The sequence below is a fragment of the Tupaia chinensis genome, unplaced genomic scaffold (assembly GCF_000334495.1).
Source record: "Tupaia chinensis unplaced genomic scaffold, TupChi_1.0 Scaffold000044_1, whole genome shotgun sequence".
NCBI classification, from domain to species: domain Eukaryota; kingdom Metazoa; phylum Chordata; class Mammalia; order Scandentia; family Tupaiidae; genus Tupaia; species Tupaia belangeri.
This window is the reverse complement of record NW_006159500.1, coordinates 1,972,214-1,986,047: the sequence shown is the minus strand read 5'-3', so window position 1 is coordinate 1,986,047 and position 13,834 is coordinate 1,972,214. Positions and strand designations below refer to the sequence as shown.

General features: G+C 41.1%; 1 protein-coding gene across 1 annotated transcript in view; it reads left to right on the top strand.

Moving 5' to 3' along the window:
- Positions 1–13,834, top strand: part of CCDC146 (coiled-coil domain containing 146) — a 169,552-nt gene that overhangs the window by 99,553 nt on the left and 56,165 nt on the right. Inside the window, exon 4 of the mRNA XM_027773352.1 lies at positions 3,086–3,295. Coding sequence (XP_027629153.1) covers positions 3,086–3,295 — 210 coding nt within the window. The remainder of the gene's footprint in view (positions 1–3,085; positions 3,296–13,834) is intronic.

Here is a 13,834-nt window from a genome sequence, read left to right as displayed (position 1 = left end):
AGTGTGAGATGATGAATATGCTAATTACCCTACTTTGATTATTACACATTGTATTCATATACTGAAAAATCACACAGTGCCCCATAAATAAGTACAATTATTATTAATTGCATCATAATTAAGAAAATAAAAAATTATTCCCAGGGAAATTGCTCCTGGCATGTCTAGCCCGCCTTTTTGAGTAACCAATCAAGTTCCTTTGCCAGAGACAGCTCGCAGGCAGAGGGAGCAGGTACTGTTGGTAGGAATGGTAACTGTCCACCAAAGCTGTAGGTGGACAAGGAGATTTTGGTGGAGCTAACAATGCCTGCTACAGGGCCTTCCTGTAGGATTCTCCTATCTATGTCTGTCTACCCCTCAGAGCTGCAGATTCTGTGACAACCCAATCCATGTCAAGATGTCTGTCTTCTCACTTCTTCCTCCTACTTTCGTGTAGTCATCTTAGCTAAGTCCCAGTGAGCAGCAGCAAGTCATAAGAATAGGCTTCCACAGAATAATTCAACAAGTTTTCCTGAGCACCTGCTACTAGCTATTGGGAATCAGGAGGGCAGGGGGAGTAACCAAAGAAGGGAAATCCCTCACTTCTAATGGAGACTCCATTCTCCCATAGTTGGCCCTGCCTGTCAGTGAGAACTCATAAACCCCAAGACTCAGATTTGGAGACTTTAGAGCGAAAGCCTAGAGTCATTTTTCTCACATACTTCACACTGTTTAAGTGGGAGAAAAGTCCACACAGTCCTCAGGGCACCCCTGTGAGCCTCTTGGCAGATAAAAGAATACTGCAGTCCTTTGTACCCTCTGCACAGCTCTTTTCTAAGGCCCAGTGGAGCTTGGCAGGGTGATCTGACTGCACTTCCTCCTTCCCTGGTGCACAGCTCAGCTCCCTGGGCCCCAGAACAAGCAGTGGTGCAGGACCAAGGCTAGGGTGTTATTTCTTCCAGCTTCCAGATTGTGTTGCAAAATAGTTACTTCCCTTGTGATAACCACATTTTACCTCCTCTAGGCCCTTTAGTTCCCTCTCTTGCATTACAAACACCCTCCACTTTCTCACTCCCACTGGCTGCTCGGTGGGAAAGGCATGAAGAACTGGAGTCTCCTCTTGTGCTGCTGGGGCTGCAGCCAAGTAGATACAGGCTGAAAATTACTGAACTGAAACTGAACTAATTTTCCATAGAAATCATGTTAAGAGAGTTGTTCAGTTCTCTTCTGCTGATGCTGTGTCTCAAGTATGTGTGGCCGGACTTGCCGGCTGTGTTCTGGCTAGAACGCTAATCACCCTAATCACCTGGTGCTCTTCCTTTCTTGGGGGGTGCGGGGGGGACGGACGGACACTGTGGCTCAGGCTGATACTTGCCATTTCTGTACCTGAAGATTGTCATGTTAAGGAAATCAGGTGACTGTAGGTTTTCAAAGTATAGTAGCACATAAGGAAATTGAATTGTAAGAAAATAACCTTAGCTTTCCAGTGTGAGTTTAAGCCACTGGGTCCAGGACTTGAACCACGGTCAACTACATGGGAGTCCAGCGACATAGCCATTATGCTAACTGCTGGTCCCCATGATTCATTTTTCTTAGAAACATTTGCATTTAGCTCCTCCTCCTACTTAGGAGCAAGCCCTTACCATTTTGTTTAAAGTCAGAATTCCCTTTTGGTGGAAATGAGATGTGTTGGCACTGTAGCTGTCGTTATTGCTATTCAGGACTGAATACAGTGCCTGGAACATATTATGTCTCACTAAATGGTTTGCTGGATGCTCTTGAGCAAGTAACATGTTAAAGCCTGGGAAAATGGGTGAGCTGGTAACTTCAGGCAAGATAGGTTTGATCAAGTCATTGAGCATCTCTGCAAATGAGCTAGAACCTGAAGATTTCTGTTGGTGAGGAAAGTTGGTGGGAACCACACACCAAAAGGGAATTCTGACTTTATACAAAATGGTAAGGGCTTGCTCCTAAGTAGGAGGAGGAGCTAAATGCAAATGTTTCTAAGAAAAATGAATCATGGGGACCAGCAGTTAGCATAATGGCTATGTCGCTGGACTGCCATGTAGTTGACCATGGTTCAAATCCTGGACCCAGTGGCTTAAACTCACACTGGGTGCCTTTATTTCTGTGCCCACGATCCTGAAAGGAGAAGGGATTGCGGTGTAGCCATCCCCCCTGGGAGGTGATTTCCCCCTTTCTGTCTCTGTCTCTGTCTTACTAGTGAGCTCATGTGCCCTATAGCAAAAACCTCTCAAAAAAAAAAAAAAGAAAAGAAAAATGAATCATGTCCACTGGTAAAGCGAGGCCTGGTGTTAGCTTGCAGTGTAGATGAATTCTGGAAGGTAGTGGGAATTTTGCCAAAACCAATTTCTGTGTCTCATCAGGTCTGCCTCTATTCAGCCCCTGTCTAGATCAGCCCAAGGTCCGATATATATGTGGGTATGTAAGAATCATTCTCCACTGTGATAATTCAAGTCTGGCTCTAACCAAGTGTCAAGGTTTGGGTCAGAAATCTGTAAATTTATGCCCATGATGTTATAGGGGGCATTTTTCTTCCTAGTTCCCTAGTTAAGAATCATTAGAAAAGTTTTGTGTTTTCTTAGTTCACTAAGGGGGAAAAGATTTTCCCCTGATCATGTCAGGAGAATTCAAGAATGCAAGAAAGCCAGGGTTGCTGGGGCTATTCGAGGAGGTACCCACTCTTCTCCTATCAAACTCCTCCCCCATCCTTGGAAATCATGATTGTTCTTCAAAATCAAGGGCAAATATCACGTTCCCATTGAATTCAATCCTCTCTCTCTCATCTGCCACTGCCTTGGTCTACGAGTGGTAGTACTTGTGACCTGATATTTCCACTACCGATTTCCATCTGTTTCCCTCTGCTCCATGGTAAGCTCCCTGTGGGGAGCTGAGCCTTATTCATATTCATCTCTAATTCCTAGCACAGTACTCAGCATAAAACTGTGATGGAGTTGAACTGCACTGAGAGATGGGGAGCAGCTATGGGCATGCTCTCTGCCCTCCTCACTACCCCTGCAGGAACCAGAAAGGGTATTGAGGGTGTAGATTTCTCATTATGCGATTCTCTTCTCTATGCCACCAGCACACAAGAGTCAGAAGTCCAGCTGCTACAGAATGCCAAACGCTTCACCGAGCAAATACAGCAGCAGCAGTTTCACCTGCAGCAAGCCGATCACTTCCCGGAAGCCTTCTCCACGGAGGTCTCCAAAATGAGAGAGCAACTTCTCAAGTATCAGAACGAGTACAGCGCAGTGAAGGAGAGAGAGTACCATAACCAGTACCGACTCAATAGGTGAGTGCATGATTCTCTGACAACAGGTACAAGCAAAGTTGTTTCTCCATACACAAAGTTAGAAATGTTCGATTAAATTAGGAAGCAATGTTTAGGGACAAGGAGTGGGAGACGGACATGGGACAATGATTGCAAGCCTGCTTCTTCTCTGGAGTCTCTAGTATAGGCAGCTGCTGAACAAGGTTAAGCAACTGCTAGAACAAAAAAATCTCAGGTGACAGAGATCCCGTCTGTGTTTTCATGTGTCAGGAAAGCCATGAGGACTTTGGGAGCTGCAGCCAAACACATCTACAAAACAAGGACCTGGCATTGTCCCGGTGCTGTCCCTGCACTCTCCCTGCACTGAGGCTCCTTCTTCTCCTTTGCAGTGCCAGGTCACATGTCTGCAAAGCCAGGGTGTCTCCACACAGGCGCTTTCCAAACAAGCCTCCGTGAACTGAGGGTCACATCTGGTTCCCTCTGTTTCTCTAACTTAGCAACAGTCCGGGCCACATACTCCACCTTCACTCCTCTTCCTGCACTGCTCCTTAGGATCAGGAAAGAAAGTTGTCTCCTTTTAAAGATGCATTTAGTTGTACAAATCTAGACAGTGTCACTTAGTGAACAAAAGCAGAAATTTATTCCTGAAAGGGCAAATATTATTTCTCAAATCTCTTCTATAGCGAGCACAGCAAGTGGAAGGGTTTATTCAGCAAGTCACACTATTTAGATTACAAAATGATTGCAATCCAGATTTTGTGCTGTGCCCAGGTACCAGAGGAAGCTAAACCCTCTCTCCTAGATTTGTTACCATTTAAGGTGGCCGAACGTTCTCTGGCTATTTTTAAGATAGGTAGATTTCTGGCAGTGTAAACATAATTTAGTCCTGCCTAGAGATAAGAAAATGACTTGGATGTCTTGGGCAAACCCTGGGCTTTGAGTTCTCTCTTTGGGGTCTTTTTTTTATTTTTCAACTGAGGGATGGATAAAGGAGGTCAGTTTAATCAAGACAGTGCTATTCAGAGGGAAGGAGTTTGCAAGTTTTTTTGTCTTTCAATTTAAACTTGTTTCAGGCTCACCAGAGAAATCTATAAAAAGAAAACTTAGCTATTTCGGTGCTCTGTAAGCACTCTTTCAGTTGAGAAAATAATGAAATTAAAACAATTGGTGGTTGTTCATTAGTATTGAAAATATGAATGCTTGACATTTCCATGAAAGGGTAAAAGGAACAAAAGTCGACTGATATTTAAGTTGTTAAAAATTTCCAAGTATTCTTGCCAGAAAATATAAAAAGACAAACAAAAAACCCCAAGAATACTTGCCTTTTAGGTATAGACAGGCGGATTGTTTGCTGAGCTACTTGAGATCGGGAGGGGATGGTGCACAGTGACCCACACTGAGCGAGAACGTTCAGAGTGCACGCTTGCAGAAATGGCTCATGCACATTCTTTCTGAATGTGTGATGTGTGTACTTTAGCTTGAGCAGACTCCCTTGCATTCTCACATGTTAGCAGCTCGAGAATTTACAAGCTTGTTTCCATTAAAACGATGGTGCTAACAAAGATGTCTGCAGATACACCGAGGAACAGTGCCCGGCCCAGAAAAAGGACAGTGCCCAGCTGAAGCGGGAGGACCTCCATGCACTGGCCTGTGAGGTGGGCATGGACTTTGTGTACAAGGTCAGGCTGGAATCAGCCTCCAACTCGCATATCTACTTCACCATGCAGCTCCAAGCCATCATCAAGAGTGGCACCAACCCTGCCTTGCCCCTCAGCATGAAGAAATTTGTCATCCATGCCTGCTGCCACAACTCCCTAGGGTTGTAGGAATAAGAGTCATATCTCATCATGGGCCAGATGTCAGACCTGTGGAAAATCAAATCTCATTACACGTACGTCTTGGGCAAGGAGACGTTTACCATGCTTTGGCCAGCAGACTGGGACGTAAGCAAGAAGGACCTTCTAGACCAGCTGGAGGGCTTTTCGGAAAAGTATACGACCACCCATGGCTGTGAGACCTGACACCCCGAGGTCTCTCCTGCCCTCTCGGAGCTATCTCCAAGCAAGTCTGGGCCATGGGGCTTTATCCCAAATAAAGAGCTCACAATATCATACTTACAAAGAAGAAGAAAAAAAGGGGAGGAAAAATGATAGTGCTATAGAAGAAATACCAGGAAAGGGTTCTAAGCTATGTGTTTCTTTGACTTAGCATATTTAGTATTACATGGTATAGAAATAGTTCAGCTTGGGCCAGCAGGTGACATGGTGGTTAAGGTGATGGACTCCTACATGGCTGACTGTAGTTCAAGTCCTGGACCTGGTGGCTTGCTTTCTTACTTACCCTTTCTCTCGCTCTCTCTCTTTGGTGAAACTAAAATAACAAATGGAATTAAATACATACATTTTTTTAAAAAAAGAAAGAGATTAATTCAACATCACCTATCCTCCCCCCAAAATGTAGATATTTCCATCTCAAAAAAAAAAAAACCAAAGGAACTGGGGGCCACAGGTGGCATGGTGGTTGGGGCTCTGGACTCCCACATGACCAGCTGCAGTTTGAGTCCTAGACCTGGCGAATTGTTTGCTCTCTCTCTCTCTCTCTCCCTCCCTCTCTCTCACATGAGTGCATGTGCCTTGTAGCAAATTAAATAATAATAATGAAAAATGAAATTAATAAATAATTCTAAAATTTATAAAAATAAAGAAATTAAGCCAGTGAGAGAAAAATTATTCCTCCAAATATTCATATATTTGTCAGGCCAATACTATAAACTCTGATTTTACTCAGTGTCTAAATAATAGAAGCCCAAATAACCAGCACCCCTTCATCCCAATGTCTTGAGGAACTTCCAAGTCGTTGGTAAGTTTCTTAGTATTGGGTCGTTGGGAAAGTCATGCTTTCTCCTATGCAAAAGCGATTCATGACTTTCCTGATGACCCGATAGTTACCAAGAACAATCTATTGTTCAAATACTCTAAAAGTAGGACTTCACTCAGTAATATTGCTTCTTTTTCTCACATTTTCACATCATGTAAACCCTTTACTAAATGCTACTAGGAAGTATAATTATGTAGTCGGTTCACAATTAAATCTGTATTACAACAGTTTCAATTGGGGGGGGTTAATATTCATTGCTAACATCTTGATAAATATGTAGTTGAGGAAAGAATATGTAACCTATTTAAATAAGTTAAATAAATACATTATAAATAAGTAATGAATAAGTACTGTTGGAAACTCCATTTGAAATGAAGTGAAAGAAGTCTGAAACTTTCCCTGAAAAGATTTTTCAGTATTCTTTTCAGCCTTTTCCTAGCTTGACTTGATTACCTTTTTGGCCTCCTGCATTCTAGTAATTCCTTAAGTATTGATGGCAAATACATTGTGTCTCTCATGCTGAAGCCGGCACATTCCAACAAGGCTTGATCAGCTGGGGAAACGAGGTCACGGCCAGCGCTGTCTGTTGTGGTGTAGACGTGGAGAGTGGAGACGGGTGGGCTGCGCACACACAGGGCTGTCCCGACCAGATCCAGTCTGTAGTGATTATTTACTTTCTCGTGGCTGGTCTCCGCGGTCCTGTTGTCACTCACGCAGGGCTTATTTGTTGTTTTCCATTCTTGATTCAGTAATGACAGCCAAGTTGGAACCAAAAGACAAACTGATCAGGTAAGAAAGGAACAGAGGCATGATTTGATCAATGTATCTGGAATTCCAAAATATTAGAAATAAAACATAGGGGCATGCCTGTACTTAGGATTCATAGTAAGGAAAAACCCAAATCTATGATAGATTTAACATATTTTTGCCTTCTAAACGTTATTGGGTTTTGTTTGTTTATTTAGGTTTTTGTCATAGGGAGCATGCGCTCATCAGAGAGAGACAGAGACAGGGAAAATAAGAAATCATTACTCAGAGGGGGTGGCCATGCTGCAATCTGTTCTTCTCTTGGGATTTGGGGCACACATGCACATGTGCCTGGTGTGATTTTCAAGGTGTTGGGTCCAAGATTCAAAAAGCGGTTGGCCATGTGGGAGTTCGTCACCTTAACTGCTACACCACCTGCTGGCCCCACTATCTTGCTCAGCTTGTGGCAACCAGTATCTTAGAATGGGCTTAGAATACGTCTTAAAGAGTGCATTTTTCATATACCTGAAAGAGGAGCACCTGAGATCCTTGTTAAAAAGATCCAACTGGGGGGAACCAGCAGTTAGCATAATGGCTATGTTGCTGGACTCCCACGTAGTCGACCGCGGTTCGCATCCCGGACCCGGTGGCTTAAAACTCACGCCAGGCGTGTGTGCGTGTGTGCCCAAGATCCTGAGAGGAGACTGGAGGAGAAGGGATTGCGGCGTGACCATCCCCCCTGGGGGGTGATTTCTCGCTTTCTGTCTCTATGTCCCTCTCTGTCTGGCGAGCACACGCACCCTGTAGCGAAAACCTCTCAAAAAAAAAAAAAAAAAAAAAGATCCAACTGGGGACAGCCATTGCAGTACATTGACCTCCATAGAGACAGCGCCAGGGCAAGTGAGAGCCGGACGAGCACTGGGTGACTCTGTGCCTCGCGGAGGAAGCATAACTAAATATGGGCAAAGGAGATCCTAAGAAGCCGAGAGGCAAAATGTCATCATATGCATTCTTTGTGCACACAAGAAGAAGCACCCAGATGCTTCAGTCAACTTCAGAGTTTTCTGAGAAGTGCTCAGAGAGGTGGAAGACCATGTCTGCTAAAGAGAAAGGGAAGTTTGAAGATATGGCAAAGGTGGACAAGGCCTGTTATGAAAGAGAAATGAAAACCTATATCCCTCCTAAAGGGGAAACAAAAAAGAAGTTTAAGGATCCCAATGCACCCAAGAGGCCTCCTTCAGCCTTTTTCTTGTTCTGTTCTGAATATCGCCCAAAAATCAAAGGAGAACATCCTGGCCTACCCATTGGTGATGTTGCAAAGAAATTGGGAGAGATGTGGATTAACACTGCTGCAGATGAGAAACAGCCTTATGAAAAGAAGGCTGCTAAGCTGAAGGAAAAATACGAAAAGGATATTGCTGCATACCAAGCTAAAGGAAAGCCTGATGCAGCAAAAAAGGGAGTTGTCAAGGCTGAAAAGAGCAAGAAAAAGAAGGGGGAGGAGGAAGACAAGGAAGATGAAGAAGATGAGGAAGAAGAGGAAGATGAAGAGGAAGAAGAGGAAGATGAAGAGGAAGATGAAGAGGAAGAAGAGGAAGATGAAGAAGATGATGATGATGAATAAGTTGGTTGTAGTGCAGTTTCTTTTTCCTTGTCTATAAAGCATTTAACCACCCCTGTACACAACTCACTCCTTTTAAAGAAAAAAATTGAAATGTAAGGCTGTGTAAGATTTGTTTTTAAACTGTACAGTGTCTTTTTTTGTATAGTTAACACACTACCGAATGTGTCTGTAGATAGCCCTGTCCTGGTGGTATTTTCAATAGCCACTAACCTTGTCTGGTACAGTATGGGGGTTGTAAATTGGCATGGAAATTTAAAACAGGTTCTTGTTGGTACACTGCACAAATTATTATATATGGGGATGGTAGGTTTTTCATCTTCAGTTGTCTCTGATGCAGCTTATATGAAACACTTGTTCTGTTAACTGAATACCACTCTGTAATTGCAAAAAAAAAAAAAAAAGTTGCAGTTATTTTGTTGACATTCTGAATGCTTCTAAGTAAATACAATTAAAAAAAAAAAAAGATCCAACTGGGACCAGCAGTTAGCGTAATGGCTATGTCGCTGGACTCCCACGTAGTCGACCGCGGTTCAAGTCCCAGACCCAGTGGCTTAAACTCATGCCGGGCACGTGTGCGTACGTGCCCAAGATCCCAAGAGGAGAATGGAGGAGAAGGGATTGTGACATGTCCATTCCCCCTGGGGGGTGATTTTTCGCTTTCTGTCTCTCTATCTCTCTGTCTGTCTGGCGAGCGCACACACCCTAAGGCAAAAACCTCTCCAAAAAAAAAAAAGATCCAACTAATGATTCTGGTTTCTGCACAAGCCACTCCTGCCCAAAGCAACGAATTTTGTACCATTTTCCTATGTGATCTGATTCATCTAGTGTTAGAGACCTGTTGATCTCAAAGGTGGTCCTCAGCTCTGTTAGGATCACCAGAGTCTCCTCAGTGATCATTCAATCTATGCTTACATATCTAGTTTGCAGCCTCCTTTGGTAGCTCATTCCAGCTTTGGAAAGCTGTTGTGCTTAGATGGCTATTGCTCTGAGTCAGAACCCTGCCTTTGGGACCAGCAGTTGGTGTAATGGCTATGTCGCTGAACTCCCACGTAATAGACCACGGTTCGAATCCCACATTTGGTGGCTTAAACTCATGCCGGGCACATGTGTGTGCATGCTCAAGATCCCAAGAGAATGGAGGAGAAGGGATTGCGGCATGGCCATCCTCCCTGGGGGGGTGGGGGAGGGTGATTTCTCGTGTTCTGTCTTTCTGGTGAGCACACGTGCTATATAACAAAAACCTCTTCAAAAACAAAAACCTTCCTTTTCACAACTTCCACTCATTTCTGTGGGTTCTACTCTGTGTGGTGACTGGTGCCTCCTGCACATGTCAGCATATCAGGCTTCCTGCTTTGTCTCTTCACCCACAGATCCTTGAAACCCAAATCCTTTGATGATATGGCTTCAGTTTAGGACTATTTTGTCACAGAAAAGAAGTACATCCTACGGAGCTTTGATGTTGAAGCACCCCTTAGTCAGGAAAGATGAAAAAGGCCAGATTTAAATAATAATGTGAGTTTAAAAGTTTAGGAATTGGGCTGTGTAGCCCAGTGGCTAAGGGAGCCAGATCCCACATGGCTAAAGTTGGTACAACTGCCAGCCCCGGCAGCTTGAAAAACCATGCTAGGCACAATATGCATACATGCCCATGATCCCAACAAGATGGAGAAAGGAAAGAGAAGGGATTGTGGTATGTCCATGCCCCATTGGGGACGGGTTGCTTTCTCCCTATCTTTCTCTTTCTCTATCTGTCAAGTGCGTGTGTCCTCGGCAATTAAAAAAATTTTTAGGAGGAGGCCAGCAGGTGACATGGATATTAAGGCTGTTGGATCCCACATGGCCAACTCCACCGTTCAAGTCCCAGCCCCAGAAGCTTGAAAATCATGCTGGGCATATGTGTGTGTGCACCCAAAATCCCAAGAGGAGAATGGAAGAATGGAGGAGAAAGGATTGTAACATGGTCATCCTTCTTGTGGGGTGATTTCTCATCAGTTTCCCTTTCTGCTTCTATGTCTGTTTCTCTTTGATGAGCATGCATGCCCAAAAACAAAAACTTAAGGGGGAAAAAAAAGAGAAAAATGTTTAGGAATTAATATATATTAAGAGACACACACAAAAATACTTTCATCCTAGTAATGCCATGGAAAAATGGTAATCCAAAAGGGAAAAAAAAAAGAGACAAAATGTATAAAGATGTTTATGCCATTACTGCTTATAAAAGTAGAAGTTGGAAGCAAACTGAATTCTAAAAAATAGTGGAATAGAAAAATAATAATGCATAGGTAGCTTGATACTAAAAGGTTTGAATGTCAGCTTAGCATTGGCTGTATAACTTTGGTAAAATTTAATTAGTGTTTTTTTTCACTTGTACAATGATGACAATATTACCTACACAGTGAAGTTGTAAAGTTTAAAAATGGTACATGTAAAGTACCTGACATATAAGAGGTTTAGTATATGATAAATAATATTTAGAATTACTTCATTGTGGTACATCTACCCAATAGAAAACCTTGAATTATAGCTATTAAGTTACTAATTATGAAGTCTTTAGCAACTTGGTAAGATATTTAACTAAATGTTAGGTGAAATGGATTAAGCCATATATACATTTAATGTAATTTTATTAAAAGATTCAAGGAAGACCAGCTGTGGTGGCACAGCAAAAACACAATGCTCAGTGATGGTGAGGCCACGTGGGAAGGTCCCTGGTTTGCATCCCAAGTCTCCCTGTGCACACTGGGTGCATGTCTGCCCGTGATCCTGGCTAGCTGGGAATGGTGAAGGTGGTGAACCACAATGTAAAAACCTTGTTGGGGGTACTCTCTGTCTGTCTCTTCCCACCCCACCATTCCCCTCTTTCACTGAAGATAAAATAAACTTAAAAAGATACAGGGAAAATAAAAATGTACAAACCGCGATATGACAGGGGTAAGAAAATGATTACTAGCTCTACAAATAAAAAAGCGCATGTCTTTTAAAGGAAATAAAAGTTAATCAGTATTTCCTACGAGAAAAAAAGAAAATACATGAAGAAATGTTCTGAAGAATTAGCCATTTATTAATATATTGGTTTAAAGAAAAGACCATAAGCCTTATCTTGTGGGAAGAGCTTCATGCCCTCAATTGAAACTCAGCAATACTCAGGTTACCTTTGTAACCAAACGGTGGCAGCACACTAACACCCCCTGGTGGCCACATACCCAAAGTAGAGGATCAATATTTGGGAAGTATTGCCAATTTACAAACAAAGGTCTAAAAGCAAAGGCATACATATTTAAAACTCTGAAAAATTTAGTTTCTATTCATGGTGTGAACAATTAATCTATTTTAAATTTAATGTACATATATATTACACTAAACTTAATCTATATCACTGCAAGTAAAATTTCATAAAAATAAAACTTAATGTGCTTTCATCTTGAGCTCCATGTTCTCAGATTAGTGGCTAGTGGGATCTACTCATTTGATATAACAAGTGGGCACAGTACTCCACCTATACTCACTTTTCTCTGATATGTATAAATATTTTTATATTTTAAATTTTGAATTGATCACATTTGGAAAATCTATGACTCCTTAGTACTTACTTAATTTAGCCAAGTACAAAATAACAAGAGTAGAAGGCTCTGGGACTCTAAGAAGTCGCTAAGACATTTTCAGGAAGTCCGGTAGATAGAAAGTTCAAACTAAGGTTATTAAAAGAGGAAAATAAGTAAGCAATTGTATATAACTTCTTATTATTTCTTTTGTTTGGAACATTCAGGCTAACCCTATTCAAAACAATTTCCAACATTTTATTTTAATATTATGACATATAATCCTATCAGTTAAAATATGACATAAATGTTTTCTTTTTTCTATTTTTCTCATCAACAAGTGAAAGAAACCATATGTCCCCACTTACCATCTGTACTTACCACTATTTTCTATTTCTTTTGTTCATTAATCTCAATTTATGGTGATTGCCTTCCAGAAAAGTTCTGGCATTTTTTTCCAAGAGATATCAATTATATACAATTGATAATTGATGGTGTTGTTGAATTCAATATGTCTTTACTGATTCTCTGCCTTCTAGATCTGCCCATTTTTGATAGAGACATGTTGAAGTCTCCAACTATAGTAATGATTTAATCTTTTCCTTGTAGTTCTAATTTTTGCTTCATATATTTTTCACTCTGTTGTTAGATTCATACCCATTAAATATCATTATTTCTTCTTGAAGAATTGATTTATCATTATTTAATGTCCCTCTTTATCTCTGATAACTTCTTGCTCTAAAGTCTACTGCAACTGAGCTTAACCACTCCACTTTTATTTCATTAGTGTAAGCATGGTGTATCTTCCTCCCTCCATTTCTTTTCAATCTATATGTGTTTTTATATTTAAAGTGGGCTATTTGCAGATAATACACAGTTGACTCTTATTTTTTGATCCACTCTAATAAACTCTTTTAACTGATATTTAATGTGATTATCTATATTAACATCTACCACTTTGTTGATGTTTTCTATTTACTGCCCTTGTTCTTCTGTTTTTGTCAACCTCTCTTTCATGCCTTTGGTGTTTGTTTTTTTTTTTTTCACAATTATTGTGAGTTTTATTCTCTTAATACATTTTAAAGTGCCAAGTATCACATTGATAAGCATACATGCTATGTTGTATAGCAGAGTTCACTGAAAGTTACCAATACTTTATATTTTCCCAATCTGATAGATACATGACATATTAATAATGGGTGGCAGACTATTGTGTGTGCATGTATGCCAGTCATTTATGTTTTTGATGTGTTATTAATGTGTCAATAATATTAATTTCTAGAAAAATGTTTTATTTTATTAATTTTTATCAACTATTTTAAGCTCTTGTATTACAGATACTCTATTTTTTATGCATAGCTCTGAACATGTCCCTATCTATCACTTTTCCTTTATTGATAATGTCTTCGGTTACTTAAATGATTGCCTTGTTTAATATCAAGCTTTATGGCTTATAATTGTGTGTCTAATTTAAGAATGCAAACAAGCTACCTTAGCATAATACCTAAGCAACTAACATATAAGAATTAATTGATAATTCAATGATATTAAAATTAAGAAGTTTCTGGGGTCAATAGGTAGGATAGTGGTTAAGGAACTGGACTCCCACATGGCCAACCATGGGTCAAGTCCCAGCCCCGGCAGCTTGAAAATCACACTGGGCATATGTGTGTATGTGCCCCAAATCCCAAATTCCAAGAGAAGAATGGAGAAGAAGGGACTGTGGCATTGCCATTCTTCTGAGGGGTGATTTCTTTTCTTTTTTTTTTTTTT